This window comes from Tigriopus californicus, chromosome 10 (genome assembly GCF_007210705.1).
Source record: "Tigriopus californicus strain San Diego chromosome 10, Tcal_SD_v2.1, whole genome shotgun sequence".
Classification (NCBI taxonomy): domain Eukaryota; kingdom Metazoa; phylum Arthropoda; class Copepoda; order Harpacticoida; family Harpacticidae; genus Tigriopus; species Tigriopus californicus.
This window is the reverse complement of record NC_081449.1, coordinates 8422700-8442051: the sequence shown is the minus strand read 5'-3', so window position 1 is coordinate 8442051 and position 19352 is coordinate 8422700. Positions and strand designations below refer to the sequence as shown.

At 45.3% G+C, this 19352-nt stretch overlaps 5 protein-coding genes across 5 annotated transcripts; 3 read left to right on the top strand and 2 right to left on the bottom strand.

The window, feature by feature from the left end:
* The first annotated feature begins 756 nt into the window (after positions 1-756).
* On the top strand, positions 757-1781 carry LOC131889388 (NADH-quinone oxidoreductase subunit B 2-like). The gene has a single exon (XM_059238477.1). It carries the CDS (start codon positions 878-880, stop codon positions 1553-1555), a length of 678 nt encoding a protein of 225 aa, XP_059094460.1. The 5' UTR covers positions 757-877; the 3' UTR covers positions 1556-1781.
* On the bottom strand, positions 1672-3706 carry LOC131889386 (peptidyl-prolyl cis-trans isomerase FKBP4-like). Its single transcript, XM_059238475.1, has 2 exons — positions 2111-3706; positions 1672-2036 (listed from the first exon to the last, which is right to left on the bottom strand). Exons 1-2 carry the CDS (start codon positions 3308-3310, stop codon positions 1851-1853), a joined length of 1386 nt encoding a protein of 461 aa, XP_059094458.1. The 5' UTR covers positions 3311-3706; the 3' UTR covers positions 1672-1850.
* A 139-nt stretch (positions 3707-3845) lies between these two features.
* On the top strand, positions 3846-9893 carry LOC131889387 (N-acetylglucosamine-6-phosphate deacetylase-like). The gene is made up of 3 exons (XM_059238476.1): positions 3846-3880; positions 8420-8784; positions 8875-9893. Exons 1-3 carry the CDS (start codon positions 3861-3863, stop codon positions 9792-9794), a joined length of 1305 nt encoding a protein of 434 aa, XP_059094459.1. The 5' UTR covers positions 3846-3860; the 3' UTR covers positions 9795-9893.
* A 1652-nt stretch (positions 9894-11545) lies between these two features.
* On the top strand, positions 11546-14274 carry LOC131889384 (TBC1 domain family member 5-like). Its single transcript, XM_059238473.1, has 4 exons — positions 11546-12566; positions 12638-12797; positions 12872-13359; positions 13435-14274. Exons 1-4 carry the CDS (start codon positions 11907-11909, stop codon positions 14104-14106), a joined length of 1980 nt encoding a protein of 659 aa, XP_059094456.1. The 5' UTR covers positions 11546-11906; the 3' UTR covers positions 14107-14274.
* Positions 14238-17439, bottom strand: LOC131889385 (merlin-like). Its single transcript, XM_059238474.1, has 3 exons — positions 15438-17439; positions 14977-15324; positions 14238-14910 (listed from the first exon to the last, which is right to left on the bottom strand). Exons 1-3 carry the CDS (start codon positions 16445-16447, stop codon positions 14334-14336), a joined length of 1935 nt encoding a protein of 644 aa, XP_059094457.1. The 5' UTR covers positions 16448-17439; the 3' UTR covers positions 14238-14333.
* Positions 17440-19352: the final 1913 nt, after the last annotated feature.

The following is a 19352-nucleotide window of genomic DNA, read 5'->3' as shown; positions in this document are numbered from 1 at the left end:
TTATTTCTTTCTTGCATAGGAAAATCCGGTTTAAATAAAAATTGATATCTTTTGAAACATTATTAGACGAAAGTGACAGCCAATGCATCAGGATATTCATTTACTCAACATTTGTAAAAGCCAAATTTGGCTTTTGGAAATTCCCTTTCTTTTCACTAATGTATAAAACATTCCAAACGCTGGAAAATCTCAAGGTTCCTTGAGAACTTTTGGACATTTTGCGGAATTCAGATAATTCGCGTTCAACTAAAGCTTTTACAAGCTTAATCAATGTCTTTTGAACACTTGGAGCAACCAAACTTTTAACCAGGCATTCTAACAGTTCTTTGTGCAAAGAAACATCTCAAATAACCCTCTGCTTTTTTTTAAAAGCCTGTATGTCGATTTTCCCCCACCTTTTCGCCACTTATTTTTCCCATTTCAGAGCTTCATAGCTTGGCTCGTTGGCGATCACATTGGGTCGTTCAAAATTCTAGTTTTTATAGCGTAAATGCGAAATGGTGGACAACAACTGGCTGCACGGACAATTTACGTACACTAGTCAGAGTTTGCTACAAGAATTCAGAGCCTGGAATTGCTTCGCGAGTCTCGAGGTTCAAAAGAACGCGTAGGGTAAACCGACGATCACCCTGAGGTCTGGGCTGAGAGTTACCAAACTTCAGAATTGCATGTCCTAGCCATTGAAAGGCCGTGACAGCCAGAATATCATGATGGCCAGCAGCCAGCCAGACTCGACCCCTATTGTCTCATAATATGGAATTTGACAACAACGTTTATCCAGAAGACGGCAGAATCAGCCATACTGTTTGTGTACTGGTGTCATTACTTGGATCGCTTCAAGTTTCAATTGAGCGGACACTTCCGATTTTGAATTAGGATGAACACGAGCCTCATACTAGCCCGATTGGGCGCATCCTCGCGTCTCATGTGTCTGCCTCCACGGGCCTTGAGCTGGCACGGAGGGGTGCGCCACCAATCGGCCCCACCTCACGGCTCCGTGGCCGGATTCAAGGGCGAAGACACCGCGGCCGAGCAGGACCCCACCGGGGCCAACTACTCGCCGCATCAAGTGGACTTGAAGACCAATAAAGCCGAATGGGCCTTGGCTCGAATGGACGACCTCATCAATTGGGGTCGAAAGGCCTCGCTGTGGCCTTTGACCTTCGGGCTGGCCTGCTGTGCCGTGGAGATGATGCACATTGCCGCGCCACGCTATGACATGGACCGTTACGGGGTGGTATTTCGGGCCTCGCCCCGCCAAGCCGACGTGATCATCGTGGCCGGCACGCTCACCAACAAGATGGCCCCGGCCTTCCGACGCGTCTATGATCAGATGTGCGAGCCCAGATGGGTGATTTCCATGGGAAGTTGCGCCAACGGCGGCGGATACTACCACTACTCCTATTCGGTAGTTCGTGGATGCGACCGCATTGTGCCCGTCGACATTTATGTGCCGGGCTGCCCACCCACGGCTGAGGCCCTGATGTACGGCGTGCTTCAGCTCCAGAAGAAGATTAAGCGGATGAAAGAGTCCCAGATGTGGTACAGAATGTAATCCTTATTGTTTCACCCTCCGGCGAGGACGGCACCCTAGGCGACGAAATACTAGATAATAGCAGTCAAAATGGCGGGTTAGGATTTAGGAAAATTGGACTCTGGCTCAGCCATGGATGGACTGACACAATTTCATTTATTGTAAGAGGGGTTTGAATTAAAATACATACAGAATGCCACAACAAAGGGTAATCAAATAAATGCTCGCTGCCGTGATGCCGTGCCCATTTACGTTCGTTGATTAATTTCCGGGCTGGAGAAGGAGTAAGCAGAATTGAGGCATTCAGTTCCACCACTCATGCCTCTTGGTCGGCTTGGATTGCTTGGTTCAGATCCAAGTCCATTTCCACGTCGCCCGAGACTCTCATTTTGTTGGGATCATTGACATCCTTGGGCGAAGATTTCGTCGACCATTCATTGATTTCGAGCGGTTTTTCCCGTCGCCTTTGGTCAGCCGCCTTCTTTTCGTCGATCCGAGCGAACTTTAAAACAAAAACAACGTGTGGATTATTAAGCCAACCAGAGCAGTTGGCTCATAGTGCTCAGACTTGGTTACCTTTTCAAACATATTGGCGTAAGTTTTGGCTTCCTGTTGCTTCTGTTGCTTCACGGCCTTGTTGCACAGGGCCACTTTGTTGGCCGCAGCTTTGTTTTCGGGATCGATCTCCAGGACTCGCGTGAAGTCTTTCCGAGCCAATTCGTGGTCGTTCAGGTTGAATTGGGCCTCGCCACGGCGGAAAAAGGCTTTGGCCAAGTTTTGATTCTCTTCGATGACCTTATCACAAATATTGCGGGCTTCGATCCAACTGGCTTTTTTCAAGTGGCACATGGCGAGATTGAGTCTGGCGGCTTGCAGTAACGAACGACGGGATTCTTCGCTTTCGCCATTGAGCGAGATCTCGTGCTCGAGGAACTCGACGATTTTGTTGTACTTTTTGGCGGCCAGATCGTATTTGCCGTCGTGAAAGAATTGCGTGCCCCGTTGTTTGAGGAGCTTGGCTTGTTCTAGCTTTTGTTCACCGTCCATTTGCCAGCTCTCCTTCGATCTTTCAAACGTCTTGAGCCATATATCGTACTTGAATGTACCCTGACTTGGCATCCCTTGGGTGATTGAAGTTTTGGTGAAGCCGTGAGACTCGTTGAACTGCACTTGACATTTCTCCGACTTCTTCATCTTCTCGATGGCCCTTTCCACTCCGGCCGGAAGATTGGACTCCTCGCCTTCGCCCAAGGTGAACGTGAGCGATTCCCGCTCGTCAAAGAGTTTACCGTCGCAGAAGCCCTTGAGCTGAACTTCCACCACACTGTCTTCGTTGGGGTGATCCAGACCTTCGCCCACCTCCAACACCCGTTTGACCACACTTCGGTCGTTGTTCTTGGAGATATCCTCTCCAAAAAAGTCAAAAAGCTCAACCTCAAAGACAAGCGTGGCTTTGGGCGGGATCTTGGGTGGGCTTCCGTTTTCTCCATAAGCGTAATCCGCTCGAATCACGAACTTGGCCTTTTCACCACGAGTCATAGAGGCCACGCCTAAATCCCAGCCTTTGATGACTTCGCCTTTGCCAAGGTTGAATCGGAACTTCTCGCCGCGATCGCGACTCGAGTCGAATTTGACGCCGGTTCCTGCCAAGGTACCCACATAGTGGACCAGGACCGTGTCTCCGCGTCGGGGCATTTCATCCTCGCCTTCGAGACCAGGCGTGAGGACCTCCTTGAGCAGGCCACCATCTTTTTCCACCGACAGATCCACGCTCATGATGGCAGATCTTGACGGACGGGTTGTGGGTTGCGAGTTGCGGGTTGCGAGGATTCGATAAGATTGCAACGGCGAGCAGGCTGAACAGAGAGTGCGGTGAGTGCAGTGAGTGCAGTGTGGACGGACGGACGGACGAAGTCCGTGAGATTGTAAGATTCACGGAGACGAAAAGATCGAGTGGAACCGAGTCCTGGGATAATATGTATGCTATCAGGATCACAATGAGCCAGGGATCACCGGTACCCCGCGATAGATCAATAACGAGGCTGAGCCGAGCTTGCGGGGCAGGAGCATGGGCATGGGCAGAGTCACGGGCAGGGGCAATCGCCGCTCATCATAGTTGCCAAAAAAGTGACCCCGGACAGAAATAGTTGTCTCATTTGAGCAAAAGGTAGCATCATAGGGCATATCATTAGCATCATAGGGCTTAAAGATGAAGTCGCTCTCAAGCACGGTATTGTTTCAGTAAAAAAGAGAAACTCATCGTTGTCTAGCTGATTTTGGAGATTACTGCCAAAATTTTGATTACGTCATTCTTTAAGATTTCGGAATGGAAATGATTCTTATTAGGTGAGCTGAGCACAACTTGATTTATTTGATTATTTTTTTTTTGGGGGGGGGGATGTTTCTTCACGGGCTTTTCTAACCGCTACAAGGAATGAAATCCCCTATACTATTGAAATGAAATATTATAATTCGTCTATTGATTACCTTTTAATCGGTCGTGTGATATTTGTTCTACCAACAAATTTGAGTTGGCAGATTGAGCTAGTCCTTGAATGTAGGGATGATCTGGAATGCTATCTAAAAATTTGTCCAAGTCTGACTTGAAAGATGCAACCGGATCAACAAGGCCTACGGATTCCGTACGAATATTAGAGGGAAGCAAATTAAACAATGAGGGAGCCTGAGAAAGAAGAGAGTTGGACTGCATTGTTCAAACTAGTCTGGATGCTCGAAGGCTTGAAGGTGCCCTCAAAACGCACATTAAGCCTCTACGGTCACTAGGATTGACTCTAAATCCTGGGTTGGGACAAAGTTCGTAGATGCTTTTGAAGACGTACAGTATCAGATACCTTTCGTACCTTCTCTGAACTCTGTACAGTCCCAACTTTTTTTAGTCTCTGCCAATACGAGAGCTCTCTCATTCTTGTGATGTTCCTAGTGAAACATCTTTCAACTTGTTCCACCCTTTGCAAACCTGCTTTACTCATTGGAGCCCAAATTTTGTGAAGCATATTCAAGATGTGGTTGAACAATCGAATCGTAATCTAAAGCTTTTGCACAACCTAACCAATAGTCATGCTGAATAAATGATTGAGAAATTATACAAATGCACATTCTTTGAACACTTGGCGCTCAAGATCCTCAACAAAATTTCAAAATAAAAAGGGTTGAAATTTTGAAGCCTAGATGTCAATGACACAAAATCTTATTTTCAATGGGAGTCAAATGCAAAAAAGGTGACAAAATGACGAAAGGGCCGGCCTTTGCTTCCAAAAAATGATGTTTCTTAGTGAATGCACTTTATTTTGGTAGTGTATTGGCAAGTAGTTGAATAAAAACCTTGCAACAACGCTGCCTTTGTAATGAAAAATGGCAACTAAAATTGTCATCTCGCAACGTTGTCTTTTCTCTCGAGCGTGTATATCTGCATTCACAATCGTCGCAGCGTGACCAGAACATCAAAAAATGAAGCTCCTTTTACGTTATGACGCTTTTTGGGGAAATGGCTCGGAATAATATATTTTATTAAGATCTACTTCATGATTTTAAAACAGATCGAAACTCAGGGATGGAGACCAACTGTGACCATCAGGAAGAGTGCAGAAGGTACCAAAAGTAAAGTTTACAGAAAGAAAATACAAACATATAATCCAGTCCAACCTAACATATAAGCTTTAGATTGCAAGGGCCAGGGGGCGCCTAGGAAGCGGCGCAGACCTGGAGCTGCTCGGTTGCAAGGGCCTGGGCACGCCCAGGACGCAGCACAAGCCTATGACAGCTCGGTTGCAAGGGATTGGGGATGCATAGGCCGCAGCACAAGCCTGTGGCAGTTTGGTTGCAAGGGCCCAGGGACACCTAGGCCGCAGCACAAGCCTGGGACAGCTGGGTTGCAAGGGCCTGGGGACGCCAAGGCCCCCACGCAAGCCTGCAACAGCTCAATTGCAAGGCCCTTTGGGCGCCTAGGCCACTGTGCAAGCCTGCGGCAGCTCAATTGCAAGGGCCTGGGGACTCGTAAGCAGCGGTACAAGCCTGCAGCAGCTCTGTTGCAAGGGCCTGGGGGCGCCTAGGACCCAGTGCAAGCCTGTTGAAGCTCACTTATCAGAGTCCCTTACCTTGGATCCCAACTTCAGGCAAACTGGTCAATTCTTATAGTCAATAGCAAAACAGCTACCCTGTAGTTATCTTTTGCAAAGTATTACCCAAAATAGGCTTACCTTATTTAATTTTTTTTACCAGATGTGCTTTTTGCTAAATACTGAAGTTTATGATGGCGTTTAAAAACAATGGAGAAAATAGCTTTAGCAAAATTCTTTAAAAGGGAAGAAAAGCAAAAAAAATCACAAAAGGCCAAACTTGGCGTTGTTTGCAATGTTTTTTCATTGGATCTAGAGGGCTAGTCAGAGGAGCGACACACACAAGATTTCTGAGATATTTTTTTGCCTCCCTCGTGCCTGCCTGGTGTGTGCGATGGGGTTCGGCTTTGAACACATTTAGTTACGTGATTCTCAAAATCAAGTTCCGAATTCAGGGAGCCAGTGAGTTGATGGCTCGTTAGCCTGCTTTGTTTGAAACTGCGTAACGCAAGAGAAGTCGATCAGCCCGACAACCTGCTGCCCAACTACCAAAATGTGTTCAAAGAAAAGCCTCAAATGGCTTGGTTGGAGTGATATTTCTCTGACAAGCCCTCTAATTAGATCCATTGGCCATTCCATGAAATTATACAGTGTAGCCACAGTGACTTCCATTAAAATGTTTACTTTACATTAAGCAAGCAAATTGGTTTATTCTAGTTGCTTCTTAATCTAAAGGGAGATTTAGCCAAATTTCTACATAAACCCAGACTTTTGGCACATAAAATGATTGTTTATAACTGTGGATTGGCTAACCCAAATCAAGAAATTCATTGAAATGTATCTATTGCATGAAGCATGTCTCATTGGATATAAAGGGCATGTCAATTGAAGGAATTTCAAGGAAAAATGTGGTCTGGCACCCTGATTTTGGTTATTTTGTGGAGGGAGAACTAAGACAAACATCAGTCACCATCCGCCCATTGAATTTTCAATAATAGAGTGATTTTGAGTGAGCTGTGTTACAAAACCCAACAAATGAACATGTTTGCTTTAACTCAGTGCATGCACTATCAAATTGGCTCAAAACAATAGTGCTATTTGCTTAGACAAGTAACTAAAATGAAGTAAATGTCAAAATGCAATGAATACACAGTGCTGTTTGGCTGGGCATGTTTTCTTTGATTTTACTCCATGGAATAAGTCAGCTGTTCATGAACGCTGTCACTTGACAAGCCCTATATAAGTGACACATGAATGTCAATTCAATTAGTGTCACGCATGGCTATTTGGGGCCCATTCTGGGTTCAAAGGTTGCCATGCGAGGCAAATATCCACTAGAGAAGAAGGGTTTGGGAGGGTGGGGGAGACCTGATCGAACCCATGAACCCAAGATCAACTGGGTCACACATTAGACAAATGCGCTACAACCATCTCCCTTTTATTTCATTATTATATTTTGTTTCATTGTATTCTTCAAGTAAACGTAACTACTGATTAATTTAATTGCATTCTGAAAATGAAAAGTATTTCCCCTCACACATTTGCGGTAAACCAAAGTTCAAGTTTTGAAAATATTAAAGATTATTCAAAATAGAAGAGATCGACAACTATTTAACTGTATTAATGAAGATAAAAAACGATTATTGCTGCTCTTGCTAATGCTTGCTTCGAAATATGATGCACATACAAACAGATTATCTTATTTTTATGATCTAATCTCACCCAAGAAGCACATTTTTGACGAGAAGAGCAATTTTTAATTGCTTGTCAAAAACTTGGTTCAAATCCTGAAAAATATATTTTATGCTCAAATAAAACTTTTGTCACTTTCTTTTGTCCCTTTGAAAGTCTTAGGGTTCGAAATTACTTGAACTTTTGATTGAGAATATCATATACACAATTGCATCAATATTTACTGTGTTGTTTTTCTTTCCTACATTTTTAATTTATTTTTTTAAAGTGAAACATTTAAAAAATTGCCTGAACAAATCTTTATGACCACCATGAAGAATTCGTTTTTCTTTAAAGAGTAGCATTATTGAATTCCAATTAGCATTTTTTTAGCATTGATTTTGCACAAAGGAGCATCGCGTGCTGAAAAAATCTTGGTCTCCCTTTGATCAACCAAAATACGTTTGTGCTTGTCTATGATGTAGGGCTTTAGTAGCAAGGTAATTTTTAAGCTTTTATTACTTGAAGAAGGAATATTCAACAAACTCAATGACAAATGACCTGGGATTTGAGTTAATTGTTGCCCAATAACCAGCCAAAAAAGAGCGCCAATCAATAACTCAAAAAGATGAAATATGAGTGTTAAAGTAACTCTTCTATTTCCTGAGCATTCTCTGCAGGCCTCGAACAAACGATATATCAATGAAGGAAATAATAAAATGTATTTTTGGTTTAAAAAACACATTTCTCAGGAACAAAGGCCCCTCTGAACTTTCCATCGCTATCAAGTTTCCAAACCTGCCTTATTTTAGTAATAATGTTAATCATCAGTTGCTGATATCTGTTTCAATTCCATTATTCTCAGTTGTCACAAAATGACCTAGCAATGATGTCACCTATGGATTGTGTTGTTTAAAGAGGCCTCATCATGCCCTCACAGTATTAACAGACCGCTATCGCAGAGGAGTTCAGTTCACCCAAGCTGTTTCCCTAGCGGCCAGCCCCTGGTCGAAATCCTGAAATAGATTTTAAGGTAGTGAGAGAGTGACGGTACCACCATCATCACCCAGAGTCGAATGATACCAGTTTCTCCCTCACTCTACAATCTGATGGGGGATTTATAAACCTCTTCCTTTAGTTGTTTCCGCTTGGTCAAGTCAGACGTCAGTACTTCGAACTGTCTGGAAATGACCGGTCGTCGACCCCAAGCAACGAGCACGTCGGTGACAGTGTTCCGGAATTGCATGCTCTTAAGGAATCACGAGATTCGACGAGAGGACCTCTGGGTGAGAGATGGGATTATTATTGATCCTGAGCCCCTATTTTTCGACGAACAAGTCGGCTGGAACCAAGAAATCGATTGCGGCGGCGTTCTCATAGCGCCAGGCTTGATCGACCTTCAAATCAATGGGGGATTTGGAGTGGATTTCTCATACGCCATCAACGATCAGGCCTCAGCTCAGGAATCCCTGGTCAAGGTGGCTAAAGGCATCCTTGCTCACGGTTCGTTAATCATACTAGTGATACTTTCTAGTCCTAAAAGTCTGAGTGCTTTTCTTTGATACAGGGTTTCTAATCTTTCTTTGATCACAGGTGTGACATCCTTTTGTCCCACCATTGTCACCTCGTCTCAGGACAAGTATCATGCCATTCTACCGTGGATTACCCCGACCCCAGGTAGCGCTGAGACTGGGGCAGAGATTCTTGGCGCTCACGTCGAGGGTCCTTTTATTGCCGTTGCCAAGAAAGGGGCTCACACAGAGGAATACATTCGGGATTTGAGTGGGGGAAGTGAGGCCGTGGAGGCAATGTATGGGAGCTTGAATAATGTACGAATCATCACTTTGGCTCCCGAGCATGACCCCACGGGTCAAGTTGTGCGAGAGTTGTGCGCCAAAGGGATTTCCGTGTCCATGGGACATTCATCGGCCAACTTAACCCACGGAGAAACGGCCGCCCTGAACGGCGCCACTTTGATTACCCATCTATTCAACGCCATGTCCGCTTTCCACCATCGGGACCCTGGCCTTTTGGGGCTTCTCACCTCTAAGATGCTTCACGACAAATCTGTGTATTACGGGATTATTGCCGATGGCATTCATACTCATCCGGCCGCGCTTCGGATGGCCTACCGTACCAATTTCCCCGCCATGTGTTTGGTCACAGATGCCATTTGTGCCATGGGCTTGGAAGATGGCACTTATCATCTGGGGCCTCAATCTATTACCGTGGAAGGGCAGCGGGCTGTCATCACGGGCACCGATACTCTCTGCGGAGCCATAGCTACGTTATTTCGCGCGGTGCAGAAACTAATAAAAGGAGCCCGATGTTCCATCGTGGAGGCTTTGGAAGCGGCCTCTTTGCATCCCGCGGAAGCATTGGGCATCCAGAGGAAAAAAGGTTCACTTGACTTCGGTTGTGATGCCGACTTCATCATGATTAATGTCGATGAGATGGATCTGTTATCCACCTGGATTGGGGGCAAGCGTGTATACAAGAAGCCCGAAGGTTAGTTCCCGCCTGGTTGGGATTGGTGTTATTTTGGTGGGGTCGTGGAGGATTCAGAACAGAATAATTAGAAAATAAACTTCATTCTTTCTGACAATTGAAAACACACTCACATTCTTCACCCGTATAGTTCCTGTTGCTTCGCAAATACTAATTTTAGAGGGGTCGTCTGACTCGTGAGTTGACACCTTAAAGGGGTTCATGGACCCCAAAGCTTGATATCAGAACGACGAGATGATCACACTTTGGTAACCTTCTGGAGAAACAGACATCGTATAACTTGATCCCTAGGTCTGGTCTGATCAGTCCTGCACAATGGTCAGTCCGGCGATCAACCTGAGCGTCAGTCGTACCTCAAGGGTTGGATAGGTGGTTGGCTAGACTTGGTAGGAACTGATTACGACGAATTTACAATTTTAGAATCGAGCCGAGAGCAGTGGAGATCACATTTTGGCCTTTTTCAGCGGAAGACTCCCTACAGTTCTATTATTTCCTGTCAACCTCAACTCTCATCAAATCAGACGCTTTTTGATGGCTGCCCGAAAGCAGTGCTGCCAAGTTGCGACAGGCTAAAAACGTTAGATGACACCCCCCCCAAAACGCCAATTCAAGACATTCACTGCCAAATACATTTAAAAAAACGCCAGAAAAACGCCAGATGTTCTCTTAGTATTTTAGGGCACTTCAATGTAAATCAGATGTTTTTCTGCATGAGCTGAATTTACTGGCCTTTCCATCAACTAATTGTGTCATAAACAGAACTTGCTTACACCAGGGACAGCAACCAGGTATGTTAAGATTGTACCCTACTTTGTGGATTTCGCAATTCAACTACTTTGATGCATTCCATTTCATAAAGCAAAACTATGGTTCATAGTTTTTAGTGGATATACAGGAATACTTTTTGAACATTTTTGACGCATAAAAATATGAGCGACGTGGCATCTGCCGAAAATTATAGTCCACCTTCAAACATCTTAGAATCGATGACAGAAAAAGTTTTTCATCTCGGAAACCTTTTCAGTGGTCATGCATGTCTGTTGAAAGAGGGGGAACAGGATGGGACATTTTTGTAATGCTGAAACGAGTGCAATTGTGTTTATTTGGACATACCTTTTTTCTCAGTGAAAAAAATCATTACCGTTGTGTCTAAAATTGTGCCACATCTGATACATTTATCGAGAAAGCAGCCGTGAGAACAGTGATTGCCTCCCAAGTTGAAAACACCAATTTGAAAACCTTGAAAGCCTCTATTGAAACCGTAATGTTTGTACTCTATCTCTACTAAACACATGGCTATGTTATTTCGAGAGAATATAATTGATGATCATACAAGTGATGCATGGTTCACAATTCAAACCCGTGAATTTGTGCCCAAAAGTGTGCTGTATATTGATCAAGTGCTCTGAAGTATGAAACTGAAAGTGCGATGATATAAAATTGCCGAGGCACAACTTGCATTCTTGCAAAGCATCCTCAAAGTTTAGGAAAAATTTGCCAATATCGCCTAAAGTCAGTCAAAAACGCCAGCAACCCACCTAAATCAACCTATCCGTCAATGTTGAAAATTTTCTCGCCGCAGACAACGGCCAGATTCATCTTCCCCGCCAAACATAATCGAAAAACGCCAGAAGTAGCCAAATCTGGCGGGCCAAACCGTCATCTGGCAGCACTGCCCGAAAGTCGCTCACTCGCTCACTCAGCTACTAGTTGTGAATGGAGGCAATCAATGCATGCTTGCACTGAAGCACTAGGTCGAACCGGTCGAACCCGCTGTGGTCGAACCTCGAAACGCGAAACTCCTCGCAGGCTCGCACCCTCGTCATCCACTCACTTCCCTTCTTTGGGACGAACTGAAGGAAAGATTGGAGGACTGCAAGTTGGGAACCATCCCTCTCGAGGTCCCGCTTTCAACACTGAAATATCAGTCCAACTCCCATTTGCCTCCAGATTCACGGCTCTGCCGCCTCTGTCTGAAGCGATTGAACCCGAAGCTCGGTCCGGAGTGATTGGATAGAGTTGACCCCTCCGTCCATGTCGCACCACTAGCTGACAGTCGCAGAGTTGTCCGTAGTTTGGCTCTTGCCAAGCTCCATCCCCCTCGTCGCCCGTCCGCCATGTCCACTGCCGCTTCAGCCTCGACCCCCAGTCATCATGGCCCCGCCCACCACCCGGAGGTCGAAGAGAACGGGATGGTGGTGGTCCGGAAGGAGCGGAGTAATTCAGACTCCTCGTTGGACGAATGCATCGAGGCTCAGAGTGATGAGGAGATGAATTACGGACACCTCGAATTGGAGGGCCGTGCGGCCGAGGAACGAGTGCGCGGTCCGCCTCTTCCTCCTCAGTTAGAGCAACTAACGGTGACCGAGCCAGAACACGTCCACATCAACCGACCCGTGTCCGGGGCCAGTCGGCTCATTCCCAAACCGTTTGCCCAACGAAATTATTGTGCGCTCTTTGAGAAGTACTTTTTGGTGCCCGTCAAACCCATTCCACATCTCCGAGAAATGGGCTTACGGGGCAAGATGAAACTCTGGCAATTCCGGCATATCGTGTGGCGATGTTATCTTGGGTTGCTAGATGGGGCCAAGTCCGATTGGTTGGCGCTCATGGCCACCCATCGTTCCAAGTATCGGGTCCTCAAAACGGACTACACGCATGATGAACGCAATGACCCGTCCCTCCATCCCGCTTTAAACAATCCCCTCTCCCAGGATCAAAACTCCCCTTGGAATAAGTACTTTGAAGATTCTCAGCTGATACAAACCATTGAGCGGGTAAGAGTATGGGCAAATATTGGAGGGCATCAGTGGTATCGACTATGCACAGAGTTTTCTCAATTTTTTAGGACGTTCATCGAACTTCGCCTGAGTATGCTCTATTCAAAAACAAAGCCATTCGGTGCATGATGACCAATATCTTGTTCATTTTCGCCAAGCAGCATCCGAGCATGATGTATCGTCAAGGCATGCATGAACTACTGGCCGTTGTTATATTAGTCCACAAAAGTAAGATCACTTGCTCATCAATTTTTGGCCTCGTGTTCATGGATGCGTATCTATTTTGGATCTTTCACTTGCAGGAGGACACCAAGAGCTGATGAATAATAATAGTGCTGTGTCCAAAGCTGAGGCAGGGGGGAAAGAGGGCTTGGCTCTTCTGAAAGAGTTCAACAATCCGATATTTTTGGAACACGATTGTTATTCAATGTTTGCCAAAATCATGGAAAAAATGTGGGACTGGTACTACGTCTCGCCCGAGTCGAACCCATCTGGCTCAAGAAAGCCACGACCTAGGGTCACACTAGACAATCCATTCACCGTGGGGGAGTATGGGAAAGATACACTCTCTGAAGCTGCCTTACGTCTTCATAGTCTTTGGACCGACGTGTTACAGGTCCAAGACAAGGAGCTCTACGATCACCTTACCGCTCTGTCCATAATTCCAACCACGTTTGGCTTGAATTGGACTAAATTACTCTTTTCCCGACAATTCAAGGACTACGAGGTGCTCTGGGACTTTATCTTTTCGACTCAGTGTTCAAGCATCGATTACATTCTCGTTGCAATGGTAAGAGAATCGAGATTCAAAGCTGCTTAAAGCGCAGCGTCAGAAGACTAATTGAGCTTTTCTTTCAAATCGTAGGTCATAGCCATTCGAAGCCTATTACTCAACGGGGACGACTCTCAATGCAACCAATTGTTAGTCTCCAAGTACCCAGACAATGTGGATGTTCTTTATGTCATCGGTTTAGCTCTGCATCTCCAACAGCCTTCGATGTTTTCACGTCCGCGCAACCCTATCCAAGCTAGCATTCAAATCATCCAAAACTTCTCCAAGTTGATTGATAACAGCAAAAGCAGGCCCAAAGCAGGGTCGACTGACCAATTGCGCAGCCGTTCCATTCCTAGTTTGTCAAAATTATCCGAATCCTCGCCCGACGAGGATGTTCCCGGTCAGAAGATGGTTGATATCGCTGGATCCTTGGAGCCTGAGGCGGAGGGTTTTGAGATTCTAGGGTTTGAACAATCTCCGACCGCCATTCTGTCTACCATGAAGTCTGATCTGAGGATTTGGAGAGCAGATCTGTCGTGCGCTTTGCGAACGCTCAGCCTTACCGTAACCAATGGACCGCAAGATCACAAGTTAGAAGTTCAGGCCTTGGATTCGCTACGAAATGTGATACAAGGCGTCAATCGTGTCATCGAGAACATTGAGGGCACACCAGACGTAGTGGGAGCTGATGCGGCCGAACTGCAGGCCCAAGCCAACAATCGTGATGAATTACCTGCAGATCAAGTTAATGACCTCCTTTAGATAAGGAGTGTCGACCTACCCGGAAGGTCTGGAATGTTTTGTGCCAAAAGTTTTCACTCCTAAGTGTAAGAAATGATACTGCTACATTGATCAATTAGCCAATGTGCAAGCCTCACCTTTTGGTAATGAAATCCATAGATAGATATATATATAATTGACTGTGCAGTATGACACGTTTTCCTTTTTTTAATTTTGGCACTTGAGAAGGCGGTAAGGGTATGTAGGCACTAGAGTTCTTCAAAAAAGGCAACTCGAGATGAGGTTGAGCCTCGTTTCACTTTTTGAATAGTGGAATATTTGTTTTCGCCCTGTTCTTGTTGCTCGCTATGGATTTGATCCAAATATGAAACTTTCTCATCAACTTTGAGTTCCTCAATTTCATTCTTGAGGGTTCGAAGTTGTTCGTGGAGATTTTTGCTCTTTTCCAAGTATTCGAATTTTTCCTTTTCGATCTCGAGCGACAGATCCTGAAGATCCGTATCATCGTCAATTAAGGTATGACCGTGAAAACTGTTCACAGATGGGTTAAAGTGAAGGGCCACCAAATCCGGATGTGATGATGCGAAAGGTAGTTCATGGTTAGACGTTGGAGCATGCCCATTTTCGGACAAGTCGATCGAGGGTGAACCCATATCTGAAGAGGACGGTATTCTGGGATGGAGGTAGCCATCAAAGCCCGGTGAACCCGAGGAATGAGTGAGATGCATCGATGTGCTATTGTGACCGTTATGGTTTTCCAAAGGCGGTGTGATGTTTTGTGAAAGAAATGACATCAACTTGTCTTTAGCTATCCGCTCAGAGTCTCTGTAAATCTCAAAATCGAAAGTGAGTCACAAGAAAAGATTGAAAAGAATAGCTATTATTTCTTACCGGGCGTTGTCGACTTCTCTCTTCAATTCGTTGGCCTCTCGTCTTCGGAGCTCACTTTCCTCGACTAAACGGCTGACCATATGCTCAGCCTCCCGAGCTTTATTTTCCATGAGGAGCTTTTCCTCCTCAGTTTTTATCACAGATAATTTGATTCGCTGCAACTCATTTTCGGCTTCAGTCGCTTTTTGTTGAAGTAGCATGGCCTCTTGCTCGGCAATCATCGACTTTTCCGCCAAAAGATCCGCCGCCTCCTCGGATCTTTGAAGAGCTTCCTTGGCAATCCGAACCTCCTCTTGATATTGGATGAGCCTTTGCTCTAAAGCACACTTTTCACGCTCAAGCTCTTCTCTAAAATAAAAAGAAATCAAAGTTAATGAGTCAATCAAAACGTTAACCTGATATGCACCAATAGTTAGTTGGCCCTAGATAATTTCCCCCTAGCCCCACACACCCTCCCGTACCTTAGTTGTTTCTCTCGGGCTAGTTTGCTTCGCTCAATTTGTCGTCTTTGTTTCTCTTCACGAGCCTGGGCTTTCATTTGTTGAACATCCATGGGATCGGGTTTCCGCCTCCGCATGAAAAGGTCATGGTTTCCAATGCACAAATCAAGGATAAGTTTGTTCATACGTAGTTTCTTGGAGTAGAATGTGAAATTAGAGGATGACTTTTCAACTGTCTTGATGATGAACTTTTTGGCGTCAAAACTGATGTTGCGAATCTCCGACCAGGGAAACATAATTTTGGGCGTGAGCTTATTGTCCCCCTCGTAGATGTTCAACCCCAGATTAGTGACACCCAACCAGAGGTCACTTTCCTTCTTGTTAAAGATCATGAAGTATTTCACACCATACATATCCAAATCTTGAGCAATCTTGAGGTATTCCATCTCGGCCTCATCGCGGGACATGCCCTTGTGATCCGTATACCAAACCATGATTCGATCTTCCCACATTTCTCGTGTCATCTTATACTGGTCGATGACGCGTTGGGGTAGAAGGTCTTCATTGGCCAATCGACCGGGTTGTGGATTGTTCTCGTCATAATCTCCGTACTTGGCTTGCACAGCGTACGAGGCCAGCAACACAGATGCCTCGGGCGAAACGTACCAATCCATGTTCAGAATGGATTGCTTAACTTGTAGGAAGAAGAGATGCTGCGTGATCTCTTGAACCAATTCCTCGCTCACGTCTTCGGGATAGAACTTGGCAAGGAACAGAAACGACACGGACGGCTCTGGATCCTGATTGACATCCTGGTCCAGTACACGCTTCTCCATCTTGAGCCAAGCATAGCCTTTGGAGTCTTGGAATTGGAGACCAAAGTACCATGTCTCTCGTAATCCGATGGTTCGACACACTAAATCAAAGAGCTCTTGGCCGGTTGCCTTCATCCGCAAATTGAATTCCATCTCCGCGTCCATTGTGCTCACTTTGACCGGAAAGGCCTTGGGAATTTTCTTCTTTTTGAACATGATGCAAACGGAGGAATAAGAAGGCCGAAAGAATTAAAAGAAAAAGTCACTCGTCAGATTGTGCAGTGATCGATGTGAGTCATTTGGCACGACATTGGGGCGGCGCAAAGAGCCACGCCTGTGATGGATGGTTGAAGTTTTGTCGTTGTTACAAAATTATTTTTGTTGTTGTTATTACTCTTTTTGTGGCTCTGAGAACAACGATTCTTGAAGAACTAGTACCTAGTAGGTATCTCATTGATGCTGCTGCCTGGCGGGTCGCCTGCGCTAAAGGCCGACTTGTTTGGGCTGACTCTCATGGTTAGAGGGGGAAGAAGGGAAGCGAACTTAGTAACTTAGTTGCCAAATCTGGGGGGCCTCTCTGAGGCGAGCTGTTCCGGTCGGCGTCTTCACCCGCCCTTACCGTTCGATGAAGGATTCTTCGCGAATCCTTAAGACATTGATATTAGTCCACAGCTGCCTAGCAAAATGCCCGCCTTCATCCTTGAGACTCGGAGTGCGTTTGGCCTAATCCTTGTTGGTCAAGTGCCTTCCTTCTCTTCCTTTCCCATAGAGAGCTTCGATCCTCACCACTGCAGGTCTGCAGCCTTCAGCCACAACTTCCCAAGGGGGAAGTAACCTATGCATACATGTGGTGCGTGCATGGGTCGAGGATTGTCAGGGCACGGAGTTGAGGAAAGCACTTACAAGTTAGCCGCAATTCTCTCTGTTCTTGTCGATGATGAGGCGGTATTCTGCGATGAATGTAAGGACCGTGGAAGCCGGCCTAGGTTAAAGCCCAACGGATGCATCAGAGTCGCTAAGGATCTGGAGCTCGGCTGGAGGGAGGGGAGGGATAGATGGGATGGAATGGACCGACAGAGTAGAGTGGATTGGACAGACTAGAGGGCGCAGGGAACAAGAAAGATTAGCCTGGCGCCTAGCGACTAGCGCCTAGCGCCTGATTGAAACAGCAGTCATCAAGACCCAACGGCTCAACGCCAAAGAGTACCTTCCAGGTTGCCAATGAGGATAAAAACATCCACACGTATCAGCGCTGCTTCATTTGTCGGCTGAAAATACGCCAGAACACAATGAAAAATATCCCGACCGAAATTGAAATCAGCAAAGTATACATGTTCAGGTACTTGCACGTCTCCCACGCACATAACGGAACCTGTCGTCTCTTTGGTGATTTGTGTCAACGAATTTATTTTTGGTTTTGTGCATATCTTTCCCTATTTTAACCCGCTTCCTGTACTTGCTTTGACATTATCTATATTTTGTATACATTTGAAATGCCATGAAAATAATTCTATCATGAGAACTGGCACTGTTCTCAGTGTTCGCCCATCGAGTGTAGGTGAAATCCGAATATGCATTCGTCTCATTGTACTTTTCATTATCCGGAGGTACGAGTAGCTTAGTCTAGATGCAGACCATAGAAAACCATAACTAGAATGCTTAAGTTCCATAGGAGCTGTTCCGCATGAGCATGTTTTCAGGTCAGCTGACGCTGGTGGAAATGGGTCAAAGATATTTCGTTAAATCTCGCTTCAGGCAAGTTGAATTATTATCATGAAACGGTTGTTATTCCTCTTTAATCTTCATTTCTTTTGAATCTTACAAACATACAGGTAGAAAGAGTGGTAGAATAATAAAAACATACTTTTTAGGGCATAATACAAGTAACATGTCAAAAATAGATTTGGACATTAGTAGAGCAAATCATGTACTCTATTTCGAAAATCTCGAAAGTGTAACAAAATGTATCCGAAATTGCAACACAATGATGAGGCATTCAGAATTTTGTTTCAATCTCCCAACAATGTGCTTGATGCCCGGATTTTGTCCGAGATGCCCGGATTTTGTCCGAGATGCCCGGATTTTGTCCGAGATGCCCGGATTTTGTACGAGATGGCCCGTGACCTTGAGAGATGGCCCGTGAGCCCCAGATGGCCCGTGAACCCCAGATGGCCCGTGACCCCGGTTGGCCCGTGACCCCGGATGGCCCGTGACCCCCATGGTTGGCCCGTGACCCCGATGGCCTGTGACCCCGGATGGCCCGTGACCCGGATGCTTATGTTTTTATTATTTTTCCCCGAAAAGGGAGATGGTGTGATTGCTCATGCTCGCACTCATCATTCTAGTCATCTCAATACGCTTCCAACGAGAACATGACACTTGAATGTGGGCGCAATCACGTAAACAAGGTAATTCCGACACCTCTGGAGGTCAGCCTGAACCCAGGCTTGTTCCTTGCGTTTCAGTTAAGTGTTTCCACCACATGGATGAAAACTTTAACTTGAGCCCCATTTTAACCTCTTCAAAATTTCGTTCTTAAAAATGTGGTTGGACAACTTACTCAAACCCGTTTTATGAAGCGTGCTGGACGAGAGCAATTGCTGAATTTGGATGAGCCGTCAACGATTCAAATTTGCAACATAGTTGTCCTAAGTAGCTTCAATACGAGTGAAACATTTTGCCCACCAGTGATAGCTGAGACGAAAACATGCCATCGCAGCGCCCTTAATTGATCTATATATGAAGTTATCTATGATGCAGACAAAGAAACACAGAAACTATAAGATTCCCTCTAAAATGCCTGCCTTTGTTATGACTTATGATGACTAACTGATTATTGACTGAAAAAATAAGTTTTTGAGCTTCATGAAACATTGGTCAACTTTTCTGGAAACATTTCAAATCCTACAAGGGCAAAAATTACCAACACTAATCCAAACATAAATTAACTAGGGAGCGTTATAGAGTTTGGTTGATAGTTCATAGCAACGCAACTTTTACAATCATCGCTTCCCCTCCAATAGTACTATAAAAATATAGTTTTTGAATTGTTGGTGAATGATCTTAAAGTCTATCTTCTTGTCAAATTTCTTTTATCTCATCTCAAGAAGTAAGAGCTCTT

What these genes read in the sequence shown, in the direction of transcription:
- LOC131889388 (XM_059238477.1), top strand. Translation starts at nt 878, where the DNA reads ATGAACACGAGCCTCATACTAGCCCGATTGGGCGCATCCTCGCGTCTC.
- LOC131889386 (XM_059238475.1), bottom strand. Translation starts at nt 3,310, where the DNA reads ATGAGCGTGGATCTGTCGGTGGAAAAAGATGGTGGCCTGCTCAAGGAG. An exon ending in ACGCCAATATGTTTGAAAAG is followed by an intron (nt 2,037 to 2,110) that starts GTAACCAAGTCT and finishes TTTGTTTTAAAG; the next exon opens with TTCGCTCGGATCGACGAAAA.
- LOC131889387 (XM_059238476.1), top strand. Translation starts at nt 3,861, where the DNA reads ATGGAAATGATTCTTATTAG. An exon ending in ATGGAAATGATTCTTATTAG is followed by an intron (nt 3,881 to 8,419) that starts GTGAGCTGAGCA and finishes CTCTTCCTTTAG; the next exon opens with TTGTTTCCGCTTGGTCAAGT. An exon ending in TAAAGGCATCCTTGCTCACG is followed by an intron (nt 8,785 to 8,874) that starts GTTCGTTAATCA and finishes CTTTGATCACAG; the next exon opens with GTGTGACATCCTTTTGTCCC.
- LOC131889384 (XM_059238473.1), top strand. Translation starts at nt 11,907, where the DNA reads ATGTCCACTGCCGCTTCAGCCTCGACCCCCAGTCATCATGGCCCCGCC. An exon ending in TGATACAAACCATTGAGCGG is followed by an intron (nt 12,567 to 12,637) that starts GTAAGAGTATGG and finishes TCAATTTTTTAG; the next exon opens with GACGTTCATCGAACTTCGCC. An exon ending in TGTTATATTAGTCCACAAAA is followed by an intron (nt 12,798 to 12,871) that starts GTAAGATCACTT and finishes TTTCACTTGCAG; the next exon opens with GAGGACACCAAGAGCTGATG.
- LOC131889385 (XM_059238474.1), bottom strand. Translation starts at nt 16,447, where the DNA reads ATGTTCAAAAAGAAGAAAATTCCCAAGGCCTTTCCGGTCAAAGTGAGC. An exon ending in GCCCGAGAGAAACAACTAAG is followed by an intron (nt 15,325 to 15,437) that starts GTACGGGAGGGT and finishes TTTTTATTTTAG; the next exon opens with AGAAGAGCTTGAGCGTGAAA. An exon ending in AGAGAAGTCGACAACGCCCG is followed by an intron (nt 14,911 to 14,976) that starts GTAAGAAATAAT and finishes TGAGATTTACAG; the next exon opens with AGACTCTGAGCGGATAGCTA.